The sequence below is a fragment of the Haliotis cracherodii genome, unplaced genomic scaffold, assembly GCF_022045235.1.
Source record: "Haliotis cracherodii isolate W230 unplaced genomic scaffold, xgHalCrac1.p SCAF_2, whole genome shotgun sequence".
NCBI classification, from domain to species: domain Eukaryota; kingdom Metazoa; phylum Mollusca; class Gastropoda; order Lepetellida; family Haliotidae; genus Haliotis; species Haliotis cracherodii.
The window spans coordinates 66,076,609-66,099,299 of NW_027266275.1; the positions used below are offsets into that span (position 1 = coordinate 66,076,609).

At 41.0% G+C, this 22,691-nt stretch overlaps 1 protein-coding gene across 6 annotated transcripts in view; it reads left to right on the top strand.

Annotated features, from left to right (window-relative positions):
• Positions 1-22,691, top strand: part of LOC139468384 (glutamine--fructose-6-phosphate aminotransferase [isomerizing] 2-like) — a 71,700-nt gene that overhangs the window by 19,553 nt on the left and 29,456 nt on the right. For all 6 annotated transcript variants that reach the window (XM_071250327.1, XM_071250323.1, XM_071250324.1 and 3 more), the window contains exons 3-7: positions 2,387-2,485; positions 4,634-4,759; positions 8,383-8,441; positions 12,385-12,519; positions 18,036-18,097. In XM_071250327.1, the coding sequence (XP_071106428.1) occupies positions 2,387-2,485; positions 4,634-4,759; positions 8,383-8,441; positions 12,385-12,519; positions 18,036-18,097 (481 nt within the window). The remainder of the gene's footprint in view (positions 1-2,386; positions 2,486-4,633; positions 4,760-8,382; positions 8,442-12,384; positions 12,520-18,035; positions 18,098-22,691) is intronic.

A 22,691-nucleotide genomic window follows, 5' to 3' on the forward strand; every position in this document is an offset into this window, starting at 1 on the left:
ATTAATTTTTTAAGATTTCTGTAATATTTTTATCAATATTCATGGGCCAACGGATAAATTATCCATGAAAATCATTGTTCAGGGCTCAGAAAAATGGTTCTACAGTGGTTTTTTGGAGCCCATATTGTTCTGAAATTGAGGGTTATTTTCATGTGATGATATGATACACAATACGTTTAACTTATTTTGTGTATCGCTACAGGATGATACACTTGCTAAAATTAATTAATACTTACTTGATACTACTGATTTAATGTCCCCAATGTTTCTGTCAGTCACATATCGATCAGTCAGACTTGATTATTTACAGACCATAGCTTGAATATTACTGAGTGCTGCGTTAAACAACTACTAAGCAATGTAAATGTACTATAAGAGTCATCCATACGCTGAGTAGTAATAGTAGTAGTAGTGGTGGAACAGTGCACTATAAATATGGATCTGTATTATTATTGTATGAAAGGTACTTAGGCAAGACTGTCACTCACAATGACTATAATGCTCATCATCAGGTAACAGTGCTTATTTAAAGTTGTGTATGACCCTGAGCGATACGGACAGATATTAGGGAAACAAAAGGCCCTATTATTTCCATGTATATTGGGTTACTTGATGGTTAAATGTTAAGCTGCTACAGTAGCACTATTGCAAGCATCATAAAGTCACTCTGTCACTGATGAGGTGTCAGCTTAGGAACAGTTAAATGCCTTGTGCTGTGAAGTGTGGCGACAGTGAGCTATGGAGCAAGAGATTTTCCTGTTTTGTCAACAGAAAGATGTGAATTTTATTACCTGTGTACTTTAGAAATAGAAGCCTTTAGTTAAATTTTGCAAACAAAAACATGTTTGACGAGATGCCGAGACTGTGATACACTTCTTTACTAATTTTTAATATTCCCTCTTTAGGTATTTCAGTACACAAATATAATGTAACAACTAGTTAACAGATACAACATATAGCAAGTGCACAAATATGATATATAACTAGCTATAATATACAAACAACTAGTGTACAAATATAATTTACCGATAGCTAGTGTATAACGAGTGCACAAATATAATATAACAACTAGTGAACAAATATAATGTATAACTAGTGAACACATCTATGACAACTAGTGAACAGATATAATATATAACAACTAGTGAACAGATATAATATATAACAACTGGTGAACAGATATAATATATAACAACTAGTGAACAGATATAATATATAACAACTAGTGAACAGATATAGTATATAACAACTAGTGAACAGATATAATATATAACACCTGAACAAATATAATTTAACAACTAGTGCACAAATATAACATATTACAATTAGTGAACAAATATAATATAACAACTAGTGAACAAATATAATGTATAACTAGTGAACAGATATAATATATAACAACTAGTGAACAGATATAATATATAACAACTAGTGAACAGATATAATATATAACAACTGAACAAATATAATTTAACAACTAGTGCACAAATATAACATATTACAATTAGTGAACAAATATAATATAACAACTAGTGAACAGAAATAACATTTAACAACTAGTGCACAAATATAATATATAACAGCTAGTGAACAGATATAATATATAACTACTAGTGAACAAATATGATATAACAACTAGTGAACAGATATAACACTTAACAACTAGTGTACAGAATGTGTCACCTGACTGGTTTACCTGGCCCAGGAATTTTTTGTCAAAGGCCTCAATGTCCACCGTGGCACAGTTTTACAATTGTTTGCTGTAATATTCAGCAGCTGTTACATCACAATATGTGTTGTATCATCAGATGTATCAGAGGGCCCTTGTATCATGAAAAGTACCATCTGGCATTGTGACGTGACACAAGTCTTATATCACCATGTGACCTGTGAAGGGTAGAGTAGGTCTTCAGCAACACATGCTTGCCGTAAAAGTTGACTACTTGTCGTAAGAGACGACTAACTGGATCGGGTGGTCAAGCTCGCTGACTTGGTTGATGCATGTCATCGATCCCAATTGCGTGGATCGATTTTCATGATGTCAATCACTGGATTGTCTGGCCCAGAGTCCCTTATTTACAGACTGCCTTTATATAGCTGGGATATTGCTGAGTGCAGCGTCAATTCAACAAACAACCAAACAAATATATCACCTTGTGCTTCGACTCCTGTGTCAAACTGACACAACCTATATATGGAGGGGGAATTGACCAAGGGCGTAAATGAAACCGAGACTGACATTAAATAACAAATAAAATGACATTTGACAGTTTAGAATTTGAAAGACCCTAAGAAGGGACATCTATGTCATGTTACACTTAGGATGAATGAGTAGCTTGTCTGTATCCCCATTATATCTAGTTCTAACAGCTGTTTGTGTTTCTAGGTGTTGCATTTGAGGGCAGCAATGTTGATAGCAAAGAATGTTTCATCAAGGTCATCAGACAGATTGGCAAGGTCAACATGCTGGAAGAGGCAGTACGAAGTAAGTATTTCATGACATTCATTGCACATAGAGTATCCCAGGGTTCCATGTCGAGATCCGCGGAGTCCCATGTAGAGTATCCCAGGGTTCCATGTCGAGATCCGAGGAGTCCATGTAGAATATCCCAGGGTTCCATGTCGAGATCCGCTGAGCCCCATGTAGAGTATCCCAGGGTTCCATGTCGAGATCCGAGGAGTCCATGTAGAGTATCCCAGGGTTCCATGTCGAGATCCACGGAGTCCCATGTAGAGTATCCCAGGGTTCCATGTCGAGATCCACGGAGCCCATGTAGAGTATCCCAGGGTTCCATGTCGAGATCCACTGAGTCCCATGTAGAGTATCCCAGGGTTCCATGTCGAGATCCACTGAGTCCCATGTAGAGTATCCCAGGGTTCCATGTCGAGATCCACTGAGTCCCATGTAGAGTATCCCAGGGTTCCATGTCGAGATCCGCTGAGTCCCATGTAGAATATCCCAGGGTTCCATGTCGAGATCCGCGGAGTCCCACATAGAGTATCCCAGGGTTCCATGTCGAGATCCACTGAGTCCCATGTAGAGTATCCCAGGGTTCCATGTCGAGATCCACTGAGTCCCATGTAGAGTATCCCAGGGTTCCATGTCGAGATCCACTGAGTCCCATGTAGAGTATCCCAGGGTTCCATGTCGAGATCCACTGAGTCCCATGTAGAGTATCCCAGGGTTCCATGTCGAGATCCATTGAGTCCCATGTAGAGTATCCCAGGGTTCCATGTCGAGATCCGCTGAGTCCCATGTAGAGTATCCCAGGGTTCCATGTCGAGATCCGCTTAGTCCCATGTAGAATATCCCAGGGTTCCATGTCGAGATCCGCTGAGTCCCATGTAGAGTATCCCAGGGTTCCATGTCGAGATCCACTGAGTCCCATGTAGAGTATCCCAGGGTTCCATGTCGAGATCCGCTGAGTCCCATGTAGAGTATCCCAGGGTTCCATGTCGAGATCCGCTGAGTCCCATGTAGAGTATCCCAGGGTTCCATGTCGAGATCCGCTGAGTCCCATGTAGAATATCCCAGGGTTCCATGTCGAGATCCGCTGAGTCCCATGTAGAATATTTCAGGTTTGCATGTCGAGATCCACTGAGTCCCATGTACAATATCCCAGGGTTCCATGTCGAGATCCACTGAGTCCATGTAGAATATCCCAGGGTTCCATGTCGAGATCCGCTGAGTCCCATGTAGAATATTCCAGGTTTGCATGTCGAGATCCACTGAGTCCCATGTAGAATATCCCAGGGTTCCATGTCGAGATCCACTGAGTCCATGTAGAATATCCCAGGGTTCCATGTCGAGATCCACTGAGTCCCATGTAGAATATCCCAGGGTAGCATGTAGAATATACCAGGGTTGCATGTCGAGATCCGCGAAGTCCATGTAGAATATCCAAGGGTTCCATGTCGAGATCCACTGAGTCCCATGTAGAATATCCCAGGGTTGCATGTCCAGATCAGCTGAGTCCCATGTAGAATATCCCAGGGTTCCATGTCGAGATCCACTGAGTCCCATGTAGAATATACCAGGGTTGCATGTCAAGATCTGCGAAGTCCATGTAGAATATCCCAGGGTTCCATGTCGAGATCCACTGCGTCCCATGTAGAATATCCCAGGGTTGCATGTCGAGATCCGTGGAGTCCCATGTAGAATATACCAGGGTTGCATGTCGAGATTCGCGAAGTTCATGTAGAATATACCAGGGTTGCATGTCGAGATCCACGGAGTCCCATGTAGAATATCCCAGGGTTGCAACTCAAGGTTTATTCCATTCCCATCAAAGGATCCTATGAAAAACAATCCCAGGGGTTTTGTGTAGAATATCCCAGGGTTCCATATTGCAAATCCCAAGGTCAGAGATCTGCTCTTGGTACTAAGTAAAAAGATGTTGAAAATTTCAGATCATGGTATGAACATGTTGACATGGAATATACATATATTACTGTATTATCAGATAGTCACTCTCTCTGTGAACATTTCCAATGGCTTCACATCTTAAATAGTCAGTACAATCCCGATCAGTTTGTTTCCCTGATATTCTATTGATCGGCTACCAAGTAGCCAGCTGTTGTTTCCGTCCGTTGTGAAGACACCAAAGATATATATATGTCTCCCGTGTTTCAGCTGCACAGGACGTGAACTTCGAAAAGCCCTACAATGTCCATGTCGGCATTGCACACACACGTTGGGCCACTCACGGAGAACCCAGCACCCGCAACAGCCACCCACAGAGGTCAGATCCTGACAATGGTGAGTTAACATTTTTGATAGAAAAATCTGGCAATGCTTCAGAGAAATGAGTGTTCAAAGTTAAGCATTAACGTTCTTGTCATTACCCAAATGTTGTTTATTGGGTCCCTAAATCAGAATGCTAGAACAGAAAACCTCCTGAACTCCAGGACCCCAGCTCTGTTCTACCATTCAAAGGTATGGGGGCGGTCGGGTAGCCTAGTGGTTAAAGCGTTCGCTCGTCACGCCGAAGACCAGGGTTTGATTCCCGACATGGGTACAATGTGTGAAGCCTATTTCTGGTGTCCCCCGCCGTGATATTGCTGGAATATTGCTAAAAGCGGCGTAAAACCAAACTCACTCACTCACTCAAAGGTATGGTACTGATTATCTCCCCTTGCAGTTTTTATTACCTTTTGCAACAGGTGTGAAGGTCCAACTTTTTGAATGCATAACACATTTTCATCATTGATCGGTTTATTGACTTGCTGCATTTCCTCGACAACTTGAAAGGGAAATGTTTAGAGGACCCTAGTGGCTTGGACTATTGGAGTATTGCTGACTGGCACTGTGATATAGTTGGAATATTGCTGACAATGCTATGAGACAACGCATTCACAAAGACCACAATAAATATGTTTGTAATCCTAAAGTCTTCTGCTTCACCTCATTATACACAATTGATTGCATTCCACTCAATTTTCAGTTGTAATCCTCTTTATTTGTAACAAGAAGAAAAATATTTTCTCCTCCTCATTGTCCCGAAAAAAGAAAAGAAAGAAAGAATATACATAATACATTTATAGCAGCATAGGCCTCTTGCTGTTGTAGTGATTTTATTCCTAACCTACATATGAATGCTAGTTTCCTTGTGCTTGTATATATTTGGATTTATTGCTGGCAATAACTTCTATAGCCTCAGGGTGGGAAAATGTTCATTGCCCTCTGACAAGTACACTGTCAATTGTCAGCATGTCTGAAGTTGATTCAGCTTGTACAAAATATGTCATTGAATATGTCTTTGGGAAGGTCCTGAAAGACATTCTGAAATCATGGCTAGAGTAACATAAAGAACATGCTAAATGAGACGTGATCTCTTAAAATACTGGTGAAAGGTGTATTTTAGTGTATTATTTAGTTTATTATCACTGACTACCATGGGGTATTACAGAGTATCCATGAACATTAAAGGAGGCAGAATTCAAAGCCATTGACACTGGTACATGCTGACACTGTTGGTCACCGGTTTACTTGTTCCAGCCAATAGAGGGGCGGTCGGATAGCCTAGTGGTTGAAGCGTTCGCTCGTCACGCCAAAGACCCGGGTTCGATTCCCGACATGGGTACAATGTGTGAAGCCCATTTCTGGTGTCCCCCGCCGTGATATTGCTGGGATATTGCTAAAAGCGGCGTAAAACCATACTCAGTCAGTCAATAGATGTCTATGACCTTGGACTCTGTATATCAGGTGGCACTGTGGGTAAGGGTTCCCTTGTCACACCTAAGATCCATGTTTGATTCCCCACAGTACATGTCCACTGTTGTCATACTGCTGGGATTTTGCTAACAGATGAGTCACACACAAGGTGGAGATAGTTCTGAAACACTAATGGTCACATCCAACAAAACCATACCTCATGTGCAGCTCCTCTGGTTTGGGTCTTCTGTTAGCAAATAGTTCAAACTTTCAATCGTCTTTGACTCATGGACTAGTGGGCGTGTCTATCTATGCACGCCTCAGTCATTCACCATGAAACTCTCTCTCAAGGAAACATATCTACATCTGGGGAGTACACAAGTATTACAAAAGTACACATCTTTATCTAGGACAAACTTAAGACGTGGACAATTGCATGTGTCCTAGAAGAAGTTGACGGTATTGTTTGTTTATGGTATTGCTGTGTTAAGCCTGGAGCCTGCATACCTGTGTACAGTGTCTTATATATTCAGTAAACAGGTATTTGACTGAGACTCATCTACCACCTGCAGTAGTATCACATTTCTCCAGGTCGTCATACAACACTGACGAGTCCATGCCCTAGGTACACCTTGACATGAAAGCCTTTCTAAGTTTGCACGATTTTGTCTTTTGTATAAGATCAATACAAGTCAATGTAACTGAACGTGATTTGTGGGAAAAGGGTGCAGAAAGGCATCCTTTTATGATTTATTTATCCTACAGTTTCCTGGTAGAATAGGTCTTCAGCAACCCATGCTTGCCGTTACAGGTGACTATACTTGTCGTTAGAGACGACTAATGGGATAGGGTGGTCAGGCTCACTGACTTGGTTGATGCATGTCATCGTACCCCAATTGTGTTGATTGATGCTCATGATGTCAAACACTGGATTGTCTGGTCAAGACTCGATTATTTACAGACCGCCGTCATAAAGCTGAAATATTGCAGAGTGTGGTGTTAAACAACAAACAAACAAACTTTCGGATAGTTCTCCTGCCTGTTTGTAAAACCTGGCGTTATCAGTTTAGGTTACGTGTGCTACTATTGTATTTACTGTATTCGACATAATAAGCGCCAAGGGCGCACTCAAAATTAAAAATACGGGGCTCTTCGTGAAAAAAAACAAGAGTTGAAAGATAAATTTTGTGGTTTATGCTGACAGCCTGAAATGTTTAAGTACGACAGATATATTTTTCTAGAATTTAATTGCCCATAATTAAGGGTACATATAACACACGAGTGCGTATTGTGCGCAAATAAATAAGTCTTGTGAACATTGATCAATCGGAAGGGGTGCTAATTAGGATTGTTCACTAGCCAATATATTAGCAAATACCGCCGTGGGCGCTTATTAGAGCGGGACGCTTATTACATCGAATACGGTAAATGTAGTGACCCCTTACATCTTCAGCTCTTAACATGAGTGTTGTGACAACATCTGCCGACTTTCATGCTTAATGTTTGACAACTAAATAACATGTTGTTGACAGCTGAGTGTAAGATAAATGTAATTCTGATCTATTTAGGATGACAGCAAAATGTAAAGCAAAAAAAATATAATCTATTTTCTTCTTTTATGATGGTTAAACGTGTTGTTTTTGTACAGACTTCACGAGGCAGTGGTTATAGTGTTTGATCACTGCACATGAATGTTGAGTTTGAATCCCAACTTGGTACAATGTGTGAACCCATTCCTGGTGTACCCCTGTGATATTGCTTAAAAATTGCAGGAAGAGGCTTAAAACCATACTCACTCAAAACATGAATTCACAATACGATGGTTGTATGATCATGATCGTTGCATAACATGACAGCTAGGTGAATTACTATTGGCCCAAGTTGGAGTACTCGATAACAGGGGTAGAATAGGTCTTCAACAACCCATGCTTTCCGTAAAGGCAACGATGCTGGTCGTAAGAGGCGACTAACGGGATTGGGTGGTCAGGCCCACTGACTTGGTTGATGCATGTCATCGTACCCCAATTGTGTGGATTGATGCTCATGACGCCAATCACTTGATTGTCTGGTTCCAACTCGATTATTTACTGACTGCTGTCATGTGGCTGGAATACTGTTGAGTGTGGCGTTAAATAACAAACAAAATAAATAATAGCTTGCCCTCTAAAATGTTACCCTTGCCGCAATACGACTTTGTATGTCTCACATTTTGTGTTTGTGTTTTTCAGAGTTTGTGATTGTACATAATGGGATCATCACAAATTACAAAGATATCAAGTCCTTCTTGGTAAGTTACATATTTTCACACGCTTTAACATTCTGTACATGTATAATGAGAAATGGTCACAAATTATCTGAAATTGATGCTTTTCATGATTTACCCAAATCCTGTTGACACAACCTTCCAGTCGAACAGGAAGAAGACCGGCTTCTCCCTTTGAACTTATTCTGTTCCGAATATATTAGGTCATTGTACACAAATGACTTTTGGCGAACAATTGTTTACCTTGGCAAGGCCCCAACACAATATAATGGTAATGTGATATAAGTAGTATAAACTAAAGCTAACTCGAGCAGGAAGAGACCATGGCTTGACTTCACAATGGCTCAGTCTGCATGTCAGCCTTCTTGGCAGTGTGATAGTTTCGCTGAGATTTTGATCTCGGGATTTGGTTGTGTGTGTGACAGTAAGGACAGGCTGGTTTGCAAGTCCAGGCTTGTCTCTGTTGACAAGTGTCATACTTTTGTTGTAGCTTTTCTCCTGTAATATATATCACAGAAGACGAGATGTGATACAGTGCATGTTTTTCGTTCTTATTGTTGAGTAGGGTGTATTCTTGTTACAGTACTGAAATTTACGTCCTCAATTTTTGAGTGAGCCCTACTTAACTTTTTTTTTTTTTTTTTTTTTTTTTTTTTTTAACCTTTTTTAGTGTTACATAACTGTGTTGATAGATATAGATATTGTGGTCCAAATTCAGGTTAGGTTCACAGTTATAACATTCATTCTGACAGCATGGACAATCATTTTCATGAAATTAAAATAATATGAGTTTAAGCTTATGATGGTAATGAGAACAATGGATCATGGGGCTGCTATATGTTTAATGAATATATGATGAGGGTCATAATTGTTTTTCTTAATGAAGACACATTATTTGTCAATATTTTCATTAGGCTGAATGTTTTGTGAAAGATAATACAAGGTTTACTGTTGGTCCATAGTCCAAGTAGTGTCGTTAGGCCTTGGCATGTGTGGTGTATGATAGATGATTTATGGCTACCAACCACTCATAGCAGCTCCTAGAGGTAGTAAAACTCTTGCAGTTGTTATGTATGTTCAGTTCCTGTTACATGAGATATTTTTAATAGAAACAAGTCCTTAAAGCAGGCTGATGCTATATATAACTGTACCCCAATCAAGGCCCAATGGCATGAGTTTCTGTTTACACTCATTCACTGCATATATACACTATACTTAAGCCACTAGTCCGGAGACCAAGTCTAGTAAAATTCTGTTCGGTCTAGTAGGGGGCACGGGTGGCCCAGTCGTCTAAGGCGCCGCAATTCGCTGTGCAGAGTTGCATCCCTTGGACACGCCAGAAACCTATGGTTGTGGGTTCGAATCCCAGTTCGCCCCGATTATAATTCTAGGTTTGTCAGCACCATACCCTAGCTCTTGGATTTCACCAAAGTGGTAAACGTCTGAGACCTGCTTCACTTCAGGCTTTCCTCCCACATTAAGCTGACACGCCGCGATATAACTGGAATACTGTTAAAAGCAGCGTTAAACCCAACTCACTCACTCACTCACTGTTCGGTTTAGTAAATTCAGACAATGATAGAGCATATAACACTAAAATCTGTTGAAAAATGATGCTAAGAGCCAAGTCCAGAATAGCTGGCTCAAAATAAAAATTCACATGTATTATCGTTTTTGCAAGTCCATTTTAAACATTACCCTTTTTTAAAAAACTTATGTTTTGGAATCTCCATCTGAACTTTCATGTTGTGTGCTCATGGAACAAAGGACTGGTCCCAAACATGGGAAGGGAGAGTCTGGGAATGTTGTGGTTTAACATGTTTCAGTAGAAGAAATACAATTGTGTGTGCTGTTTATACACGTTCTGGTTGACCTTATGATTTAAAAATATTCAGAGACAAGCAGGCATTTCACATCCCTACATCCCCTAATTTGCCACGACTCTCTCAACTCAGGACACACAAATGGCCTTTTAATGAGAGTACCTCACGTCAATCTCATTTAAAAAAGTCAACAGTTATTTTGCCACTTCAGTTGGAAAACCTGTCAATCATTCTGTATGAAATTAAACCAAAGTGACAAAACAATTTTAACCATAAGCACTGGTTGCCTTGTGGTTAGATGTGGTGTGTCTATAGAAATCTTTTGATATATGTTTTATGTTAAGATTTCTGTAGACAGACCACATCTAACCACAAGGCAATCAGTGCTTACTGTTAAAATCGTTGTGTCACTTTTGTTTTATTGACTTGACATGTTCTTTAAAGCCTACATGTCAAGTCTTTAAGTTAGTCCCATTAAATTGGTGTAAAGGTTTTAAGTGATAGGTACATACAATATTCCCTGAACACGCATGAGGTAATCCTCCACACTTTGAAGATTTGGTTCGGACCAGTTGAAAGAATTTGATATATAAGATCAAAACTGTCAAACATCTTACAATGTAATAGATTAACATTTAGTGAGTTATATGGTGAGAAATGAATGTCAGTTTAATGTTTACCATGTCCTGAAGGTTGAAACTAATTTAACTTACTGCATGCTGATACTTGTACACTGTATACAGCTGAGAAGTTGAATGATTTACCTAAATCATGTTGACACAACCTTCCAGTCAAACAGGAAGAGACCGGCTTCTCCCTTTGAACTTATTCTGTTCCGAATATATTGGGTCATTGTACACAAATGTGTGAATGTTGAAGATGTGTTGCCACATTGTGTCCCTGTCACAACCTTGGAGTATCCATGGTATCTGGGTTGCAATAGGTCTTCAGCAACCCATGCTTGCCATAAAAGGCGACTATACTTGTTGTAAGAGGCTAAGGGGATCGGGTGGTCAGGCTCGCTGACTTGGTTGATGCATGTCATCGTATCCCAATTGCATGGATCTATGCTCATGATGTCAATTACTGGATTGTCTGGTCCAGACCCGATTATTTACAGATCGCTGTCATATAGATGGACTGAGTGTGGCGTTAAACAACAAACAACAACAACAACAACCCATTCTGTTATTATAGTACCTGAAGCCATTCACTGCCATTCAACTAAGGCTGATACGGGTAATTCGGGTTGGGTGGGTCCCGAGTAGGACTCTGTACCATCAGGACTAAGGTAAACAGACCCGTGGTTAGTCACGTGGTATATCATTATGATAATAACAAAAAATCCATCTGTGTGCAACAAGTTGTGTTTCTGACTATGCACACATTCCTTTTGACTTTTTTAAGTTTGAGAAAAGACGAAGATTCAGTTTATGCATGATTACATCGTTTTATACATGTATCTAAATAGATTTTACTTGGGCTCCGGCAAAATAATTCACAATCGGACATTTTGTTTCAAAATCTTGAGACCTACAGCAGGAACCTGGGTGGGGTCGGGTAATAGGGGGTCGGGTACCCGTGTAGTAAATTTTGACTCGTCCCAGCCCTCAATTCAACCACAGCACTTTTACTCCAATTTGAATAACACATATGTGCAAGGGAAGTGCTGTGGAAAGACCCAGAGAAGGAGATGGTCAGGTGTCAGTTCCCACACCAAGCTTGAGAAACTTGTGCCCGGTATTTATCGTAATAAGATGAAGCTATCATACACTAGATGGAGGATGCTGATTTGTGTGTAACCATACAATGTATTGTTATGCCTCTGTTAAGAATTTTGCAATTCCTTTAGTTAATTCATTCTGCGGAACGAAACACTAAATTTCAATGCATACTCCCAAATCACGTAACTGACACTGGCCTTGAATATTAACTCTGGTTGAAGCGGTTGTTCGTCACACCGAGGACCTAGGTTCGATCCCACACATGGGTAAAATGTGTGAAGCCCATTTCATATTGCTGGAATATTGCTAAAAACGGTGTATAACCATACTCACTCACTCACTCACTCACTCACTCACTCACTCACTCACTCACACTCATTGTAAATATTAACTCAGTCACTCACTCACTCATTGTTTCAGGAACACAAGGGCATGAAGTTTGAGTCGGAGACTGACACCGAGGTCATCGTGAAGCTGGTGAAACACTTATGGGAAACACACAAGACCTCCAAGATCACATTCAGGGAGCTGGTTGAGGTCGCTATTCAACAGTTGGTGAGTAACACATTTTATGGTCAAAGCTTCCGCTCGTCTTGCCAATGGGCCTGGTTTGATTCCCCACAAGAGTGTGTGAAGCCCATTTCTTGTGGTCCCTGACGTGGTGGTGCAAACCCTGCTCCCTCTCTTTCTCACACCACTTTCTGTGAGGGCACCAGGCTACTCTTTCTGCCCATTTGGACATGCTCTTTCAGTTGACTATAGGAGCTGGATATGTATCTGATGAACAGTGGGTATTGATAGTTTGTAATATTGAAGTTGATCTTGACCCACAAGGCAGTATTGTTAGGCACTTATCAAGGTAGATCTTGTCATCAATTCCTTTGGACCGATCCACCAGTCATGCCTCTTCACTGACCAACAAGGCAGTATTTTTAGGCACTTATCAAGGTAGATCTTGTCATCAATTCCTTTGGACTGATCCACCAGTCATGCCTCTTCACTGACCCACAAGGCAGTATTTTTAGGCACTTATCAAGGTAGATCTTGTCATCAATTCCTTTGGACCGATCCACCAGTCATGCCTCTTCACTGACCCACAAGGCAGTATTTTTAGGCACTTATCAAGGTAGATCTTGTCATCAATTCCTTTGGACCGATCCACCAGTCATGCCTCTTCACTGACCAACAAGGCAGTATTTTTAGGCACTTATCAAGGTAGATCTTGTCATCAATTCCTTTGGACCGATCCACCAGTCATGCCTCTTCACTGACCCACAAGGCAGTATTTTTAGGCACTTATAAAGGTAGATCTTGTCATCAATTCCTTTGGACTGATCCACCAGCCAGAGCCAGGGCTCTTCACTGACTCACAAGGCACTAATCAAGGTAGAGACATGGGTGGTCCAGTCGTCTAAGGCGCCACAATTCACTGTGCATACAAGAAACATGATCATAGATTCAAATCCTGGTTTGCCCCATTTATGTTTCTAGGTCTGTCCCACCCTGGGTTTCACTAAGTGGTAAATGTCTGAGACCTGCATCACTTCGGGCTTTCTGCCCATATGAAGCTGACACACTGTAAAATAACTGGATTACTGTTTGCTGAAAGCAGTGTTAAATCCAGTTCACTCACTTACCGCCACTTGTCACGCATGTCCCCGGTTAGCCTTACTGTCTGCAATCTTGTTCTCTATATCCAGGATCAGGGTGCCCTTCATGTTCGTGATTCAGTGGTAGTTGTCTTCTCCTTCATAATGGCCGAACCTTGAATAATTTTAGTCATGTGTGACTGATTATTTCTGACATTCCACACCCAAACCTTGTACCTTTGTTGATCAATTAACATTTTGATTGACTTTTCCAACCAGTCCTAGTTCTTGTATTCATGTCAAGCAGAAATGTTTTCATCAGCAATTAGCAATTATTTCATGGCAACAGGCATACCATTAGTGGTAGCAGGTTTGTTTAGAAGTTTCAGTTCTGAAACGCCCCAAGCATTGTCCAATTTGGAGAAGCATTAAAAGATAGCTGCTGGTGAAGATGAAGGCAATGATGACTTGATTATGCAGAAATGTTAATGACATCAAACTTCAGAGTTATTTTGAAATTCATTTTGTCATAATTTGTCTTCTTAATGTAAATATTAACACCTAATGCAAGTTTCAGTGTAAAAACTCAGTGACCAGGGCCCAGGTCACAAGTGATCACAGAGCCAGGACTATCATAAGCCTATTCTAAAGTATGGGAGTTACCATTACCTTAGCGCTAAGATATACTTTCCCACTGCTGATTGATATAAAGGACCTATATTAAACTGAACTTTCACAAATAGCATTTCTATTATGCTTTTTCATTCCCCAGAAGCCTGTCCTTTGTACGTTATGTTGTTGCATTGATACAAGACTTCATTACGCATAAAGCAAACCTGTGTGTCTCATTCCTCAGCACAGGGTAGTTGTTACTACCACATGTTGTGAAAGCAGTCGCGCTTCTCGTCTGACAACAGCTTAATGCATGTCATGTCTTTCAAGGTCTTGTCTTTTGTGTCAGCTAACACATGCAAACCACTCTTATCAAGTTACTTAGCAGAGACACGATGACCCAAGACTCTCTACCTTCGTGGTATGTCTTTAGTTACTGTAGTAATCTAATAAGTTCAGGACATCCAAATCCTGCATATTTGTTCTTTTAGGTTAATGCACAAGTGAAATAGGAATGTTACCTTAGAGATTTGTGTTTTTTTGTGACTAGCCCAGAACTTTATTTCACTCGTCCTCAGAGTTTGTTGCCAATCCTGCTTGACCAAGATAAAACTGATATCAGGACCTGAAAGGATACTTTGCCCATGTTTAGTGTCCTCAGCCATGTTACTTGAACAGGTGTAGCAGGAAAACTATTCACTATAGTATTTATTAACATTTAGTTTAAAACTGGTTTCTGACTTGATAAATTCTAGAGTATATTCAGTAGATGAAACAAGAATGAAACATTTAAGTGAGAAAAAATGTTGTCAAGTCTACAATGTGACTAATAACTCTATGTAGTTCAGCAAATTGCAACTTTGAAAAGTTATTCACGTTAATAACAATTTGACTGTTTCTGTGCATATTTGGTTATCCAAGCCCTCGGCTCCAGAAGCAGGACATGGAGCTGGTTATATGTATGTTAGGAAGTGGGGTCTTCGTGAGTGTTTGTGCCTCATATCTACTGCTAATAACAAATCGTGTTTCCAAATTTTTGTGACAATTTTTAGAAATATGGAGGAACAGATACAGACATTAAAAAGTTTTCTCATCTGACAAGTCGGAAAAACCTCAGACGATAATATTTACAAACGAATGGACAAGATTTTCGAAGTTCTTCCGCGTCTGTTGCGTATTTGACTTACGAAAGGAGGAAGTATGTTCTTTGAATTATATGATGTGAGGGGGATAGCCTGGCAGACCAATATTGCATCGTGATCAGTAAAGCAAATTTGTCTGGAGATAGAATGGGATGTGATTGGTGGAGAAGGAGACATTAAGTCCTCGGCGCTTGGATGTTGTTTGACCACAACCCCAACCGCTACATGTACAAATATCTCACGTGACTTCAAAGTGGAACTTGTGATCGGCTTAGGATGGCAAGCATCTTGCTATGCTCTGTTTCAAAATTGCTGAACAATTCAAAGTTTGGAAATATCAATTTTGTTTGGCATTCATTCAGTGCCTTAGTCTCTATGGTAACTATGTCATGTTGCAAGATAATGTATGTATGTGTTGAATAAGGACAAATTATTATTATTAAGTTTCATTGATTTCATCATTCTTGTTTTACTTTCACAAGATAACTAGGATATACCCCAGATGTAACCCCCAAACATGCCTAGGATATACCCCAAATATGCCTCAGATATACTTCAAATATGCCTAGGATATACCCCAAATATGCCTCAGATATACTTCAAATATACCTAGGATATACCCCAAATATGCCTCAGATATTCTTCAAATATACCTAGGATATACCCCAAATATGCCTCAGATATACTTCAAATATACCTAGGATATACCCCAAATATGCCTCAGATATTCTTCAAATATACCTAGGATATACCCCAAATATGCCTCAGATATACCCCAAATATGCCTCAGATATACTTCACATTTACCTATGCTATACCCCAAATATGCCTCAATTATACTTCAAATATACCTAGGATATACTCAAGGGCATGATTTAAGCATGGACAAATTTTATGATGATCAACAAAAGTATGTAATAATATATGGCCTTGTGTTTCTCCAGGCACCTGTGTATTGCTTGTTCAACCTTTACCTAAAAACTCACTCATGTCATGTTGAAAGCCATCTCTGTTCTTACATGGCCTAGTGTATTCTTGTGATAGTATACCCCTGTGCCTTGGTCCGTACTTGTAATATCACACCCCTCTGGCCCGGTGAATACTTGTAATATCACACCCCTCTGACCCGGTGAATACTTGTGATATCACACCCCTCTGGCCCGGTGAATACTTGTAATATCACACCCCTCTGACCCGGTGAATACTTGTGATATCATACCCCTCTGGCCCGGTGAATACTTGTAATATCATACCACTGTGCCGTGGCATACACCTGTAATATTGTACCACTGTGCCCTGAATTATAAATGTGATATTCCATTCTGCTCTTGTTGATACAAGTAATATCCTATCACTATGCCCTGAAGTATAAATGTGATATTCCATTCTGCTCTTGTTGATACAAGTAATATCCTATCACTATGCCCTGAAGTATAAATGTGATATTCCATTCTGCTCTTGTTGATACAAGTAATATCCTATCACTATGCCCTGAAGTATAAATGTGATATTCCATTCTGCTCTTGTTGATACAAGTAATATTCTATCACTATGCCCTGAAGTATAAATGTGATATTCCATTCTGCTCTTGTTGATACAAGTAATATCCCATCACTGTGCCCTGAAGCTTTTCAGAATGTAATTGTTAGTAAGTGAATTTCTCGATTGGCTGATACGCAGTCATGTTATCTAGCAGTAGTAATATATGCAAACGTTTTATCTAATAGTAATATCCGCATTAATTTTATTTCAATAGCATATTTATAGTTTTTGCTGTGTATTTGATACGCTAGGATTTTTTTGTCTGCATATTTCAGTTTATTTAATGTGTATTTTACGTAAATAGGCAGCTTATGCGATATCTCTAGCGCTGAGGTTAGGATCAAGGGGGGACTAGAGATGCAGGGGGGAGGTGGGGGGGGGATGCCTTCATTGTTGGATTCTTCTGATGACCTCCTGGCCACTGCACTTATGTATGACGTGTGGCAGTAAGGTGCAAGATAATCCTGACAGCCCAGTCTTCGATTGGAATGAGGAAGTCTTTCACAGGTCATTTAATCCTCATCCCAACTGAGAGAGTCTTTATTCAACCATAAGTAATTATGCAAACATGAAACTTGTTTGTAGCACATTATAATTAACTCAATAAAGTATACAAAGGGATGATCAAGGACGGTTGGGGCTGAGTGCTGGTATGGCTACTTAGAGGAAGAGTTCCATTCAACCCCAGTCTTGTGGGGTCCAAATTCATTCCGTTGAACTCAACTTGTTCAGTTGGAAAGCATGGAACCTAATGGTAGTGGTTGATTTTAGACAAAACCATCATGGACGTTTGAATAAGAACATCTCTGAGTCTTACCCCAAAAATATTTTATCAGATGGTAGTTCTTAGACCTGGGACAGGTAACTCAGGTACTCGGGTACTCGCGTACTCGCAAAATATCTACAAGTAATAGATAATCCCGCTAATGTGTGAAAATGAAAGGTCGCGAACATATATGTGAAATCATTACATTATAAAAGTATGCCATTCAATTGCTAGTGAATAAACTATACGGGTCACTAATTCTCGAGCAAAGAAGGCACTGAACAATGACAACTGTTCGACTTTGCCAAAAGGTGACGGAGGCTGGACAATAGAGGAAATGTGTGATTTGGTCACTAGGCTGTGACGAAACTGGAATTTTGACCCTGTGACATATTTAATAATGTTTGCATTTTTTTCCAGGAGGGAGCATTTGCCCTGGCAATGACAAGCACACATTTCCCCGGAGAGATCGTCACAACAAGGTGGGTTCCTGTTCCACATGACCATAAATCTTTCATATGAGCTGCACCTCAAAGATCTTTTATATATATTTACAGGCTTTGCATCATTTTGTCATGGAAATAGTCATTGTACTAGACTAACATATTGTTCCTGAAATATGTTAAGTACTTGTAATTGTGTAAGGGAACCTTAAGTCTTTTAATGGCAGAGCTGAAAGGGGGTGAGTACCGGTATAGGCTGTAAGAGCTGAGAAGGGGGTGAGTACCGGTATAGGCTGTAAGAGCTGAATAGGGGGTGAGTACCGGTATAGGCTGTAAGAGCTGAGAAGGGGGTGAGTACCGGTATAGGCTGTAAGAGCTGAGAAGGGGGTGAGTACCGGTATAGGCTGTAAGAGCTGAAAAGGGGGTGAGTACCGGTATAGGCTGTAAGAGCTGAATAGGGGGTGAGTACCGGTATAGGCTGTAAGAGCTGAATAGGGGGTGAGTACCGGTATAGGCTGTAAGAGCTGAATAGGGGGTGAGTACCGGTATAGGCTGTAAGAGCTGAGAAGGGGGTGAGTACCGGTATAGGCTGTAAGAGCTGAAAAGGGGGTGAGTACCGGTATAGGCTGTAAGAGCTGAGAAGGGGATGTACACTGGCTGTAAGAGCTGAAAAGGGGACGTACACTTGCTGCTAGAGCTGAGAAGGGGGTGAGTACCGGTATAGGCTGTAAGAGCTGAGAAGGGGATGTACACTGGCTGTAAGAGCTGAGAAGGGGACGTACACTGGCTGCTAGAGCTGAGGAGGAGACGAGTATGAGCTGCTAGAGCTGAGAAGGGGATGACTGGGGGTTGCTAGAGCTGAGAAGGGGATGACTGTGGGTTGCTAGAGCTGAGAAGGGGATGACTGTGGGTTGCTAGAGCTGAGAAGGGGATGACTGTGGGTTGCTAGAGCTGAGAAGGGGATGACTGTGGGTTGCTAGAGCTGAGAAGGGGATGACTGTGGGTTGCTAGAGCTGAGAAGGGGATGACTAAAGGTTGCTATAGCTGAGAAGGGGATGACTATGGGTTGCTAAAGCTGAGAAGGGGATGGCTGAGGGATTGCTAGAGCTGAGAAGGGGATGACTGTGGGTTGCTAGAGCTGAGAAGGGGATGGGCACAGGCTGCTTAGAGCTGAGAATGGGGCTTCATCTAGAATTTATCTAGGATTCCATGACAGGCAAATCGAGAGAAAAATAGTTACAATGCTTGTTATTTTCTTAGCTTGCGTAAGTTCCGTGGTATTTTAACATTGTATTCTATGCAACAATGAAAAACTCAGCATTAAACCCCCCCCTCTTTTGGGTCAGTGAAATACAAGGCACCTCTATAAACTCATAACAATAGTAATAGTGCCTCTGTTAACCATGCACTGGAAAATTCATAATAGCTGATATTTTCTTCTCACCTTGGGCTGAATTAATCGGCCTCTGAGCAGGCCGAGATAGATTCCTGAGGAGAGACTGCCAATGTAGTTTAATGCAGTTGTCTCTCATGTATTATGCATTCATGCACATTCAAAAGTTACAGACCCATGCACACTCATGCATATTACCTGCCCAGACTTTCCTTTCTGAGAATAGCCTGAATTGCTAGATAGGGAGCATCGAGTACATATTGCATGGTTAGACGCATATATATATTTAGATCAATTGAGGCAAGATAAATCCTAAGAAAGGCCTTTGATCAAGTAATGTATGTATTGGGGGTTCCCATTCTACCAGGACAATGGCTACAATGGCACGTATATATAAGGTGGTTTCTAGGTTTCTGTGTCAAGGGTTTATTTGTCTGTAGTTTAGGAACTGTCAGGTTCATTATGAAACATTACTTTACTTGTTAACAATGTACCTATCTAGGAGTAACTAGACCTTAATTACTCAGATATGGTAAATATGGTAATTTTACACACATCAATAACTATGTGTGGAAACTGATATTGTAAATGGTCTTTGACAAGAGAAACATGACACATTTGACACCTTCACCGCCGTGCGTGTATTTGATGGCACCCCATCTTAAACAAGAGAAACATGACACATAAGACACCTTCACCGCCGTGCATGTATTTGATGGCAGGACATCTTTAACTAGAGAAACACGACACATAAGACACCTTCACCGCCGTGCATGTATTTGATGGCAGGACATCTTTAACTAGAGAAACACGACACATAAGACACCTTCACCGCTGTGCATGTATTTGATGGCAGGACATCTTTAACTAGAGAAACACGACACATAAGACACCTTCACCGCTGTGCATGTATTTGATGGCAGGACATCTTTAACTAGAGAAACACAACACATAAGACACCTTCACCCCCGTGCATGTATTTGAGGGCAATGTCCCTTTAACTGGAGACACGTGACACATTTGACACCTTCACCGCCGTGCATGTATTTGATGGCAGGACATCTTTAACTAGAGAAACACGACACATAAGACACCTTCACCGCCGTGCATGTATTTGATGGCAGGACATCTTTAACTAGAGAAACATGACACATAAGACACCTTCACCGCCGTGCATGTATTTGATGGCAGGACATCTTTAACTAGAGAAACATGACACATAAGACACCTTCACCGCCGTGCATGTATTTGATGGCAGGACATCTTTAACTAGAGAAACACGACACATAAGACACCTTCACCGCTGTGCATGTATTTGATGGCAGGACATCTTTAACTAGAGAAACACAACACATAAGACACCTTCACCCCCGTGCATGTATTTGAGGGCAATGTCCCTTTAACTGGAGACACGTGACACATTTGACACCTTCACCGCCGTGCATGTATTTGATGGCAGGACATCTTTAACTAGAGAAACACGACACATAAGACACCTTCACCGCCGTGCATGTATTTGATGGCAGGACATCTTTAATTAGAGAAACATGACACATAAGACACCTTCACCGCCGTGCATGTATTTGATGGCAGGACATCTTTAACTAGAGAAACATGACACATAAGACACCTTCACCGCCGTGCATGTATTTGATGGCAGGACATCTTTAACTAGAGAAACACGACACATAAGACACCTTCACCGCCGTGCATGTATTTGATGGCAGGACATCTTTAACTAGAGAAACACGACACATAAGACACCTTCACCGCTGTGCATGTATTTGATGGCAGGACATCTTTAACTAGAGAAACATGACACATAAGACACCTTCACCGCCGTGCATGTATTTGATGGCAGGACATCTTTAACTAGAGAAACACGACACATAAGACACCTTCACCGCCGTGCATGTATTTGATGGCAGGACATCTTTAACTAGAGAAACATGACACATAAGACACCTTCACCGCCGTGCATGTATTTGATGGCAGGACATCTTTAACTAGAGAAACACAACACATAAGACACCTTCACCGCCGTGCATGTATTTGATGGCAGGACATCTTTAACTAGAGAAACACAACACATAAGACACCTTCACCGCCGTGCATGTATTTGATGGCAGGACATCTTTAACTAGAGAAACATGACACATAAGACACCTTCACCGCCGTGCATGTATTTGATGGCAGGACATCTTTAACTAGAGAAACACGACACATAAGACACCTTCACCGCCGTGCATGTATTTGATGGCAGGACATCTTTAACTAGAGAAACATGACACATAAGACACCTTCACCGCCGTGCATGTATTTGATGGCAGGACATCTTTAACTAGAGAAACACAACACATAAGACACCTTCACCGCCGTGCATGTATTTGATGGCAGGACATCTTTAACTAGAGAAACACAACACATAAGACACCTTCACCTCCGTGCATGTATTTGATGGCAGGACATCTTTAACTAGAGAAACACAACACATAAGACACCTTCACCGCTGTGCATGTATTTGATGGCAGGACATCTTTAACTAGAGAAACATGACACATAAGACACCTTCACCTCCGTGCATGTATTTGATGGCAGGACATCTTTAACTAGAGAAACACAACACATAAGACACCTTCACCTCCGTGCATGTATTTGATGGCAGGACATCTTTAACTAGAGAAACACAACACATAAGACACCTTCACCTCCGTGCATGTATTTGATGGCAGGACATCTTTAACTAGAGAAACATGACACATAAGACACCTTCACCGCCGTGCATGTATTTGATGGCAGGACATCTTTAACTAGAGAAACACAACACATAAGACACCTTCACCTCAGTGCATGTATTTGATGGCAGGACATCTTTAACTAGAGAAACACGACACATAAGACACCTTCACCTCCGTGCATGTATTTGATGGCAGGACATCTTTAACTAGAGAAACACGACACATAAGACACCTTCACCTCCGTGCATGTATTTGATGGCAGGACATCTTTAACTAGAGAAACACAACACATAAGACACCTTCACCCCCGTGCATGTATTTGATGGCAGGACATCTTTAACTAGAGAAACACAACACATAAGACACCTTCACCGCCGTGCATGTATTTGATGGCAGGACATCTTTAACTAGAGAAACACGACACATAAGACACCTTCACCGCCGTGCATGTATTTGATGGCAGGACATCTTTAACTAGAGAAACATGACACATAAGACACCT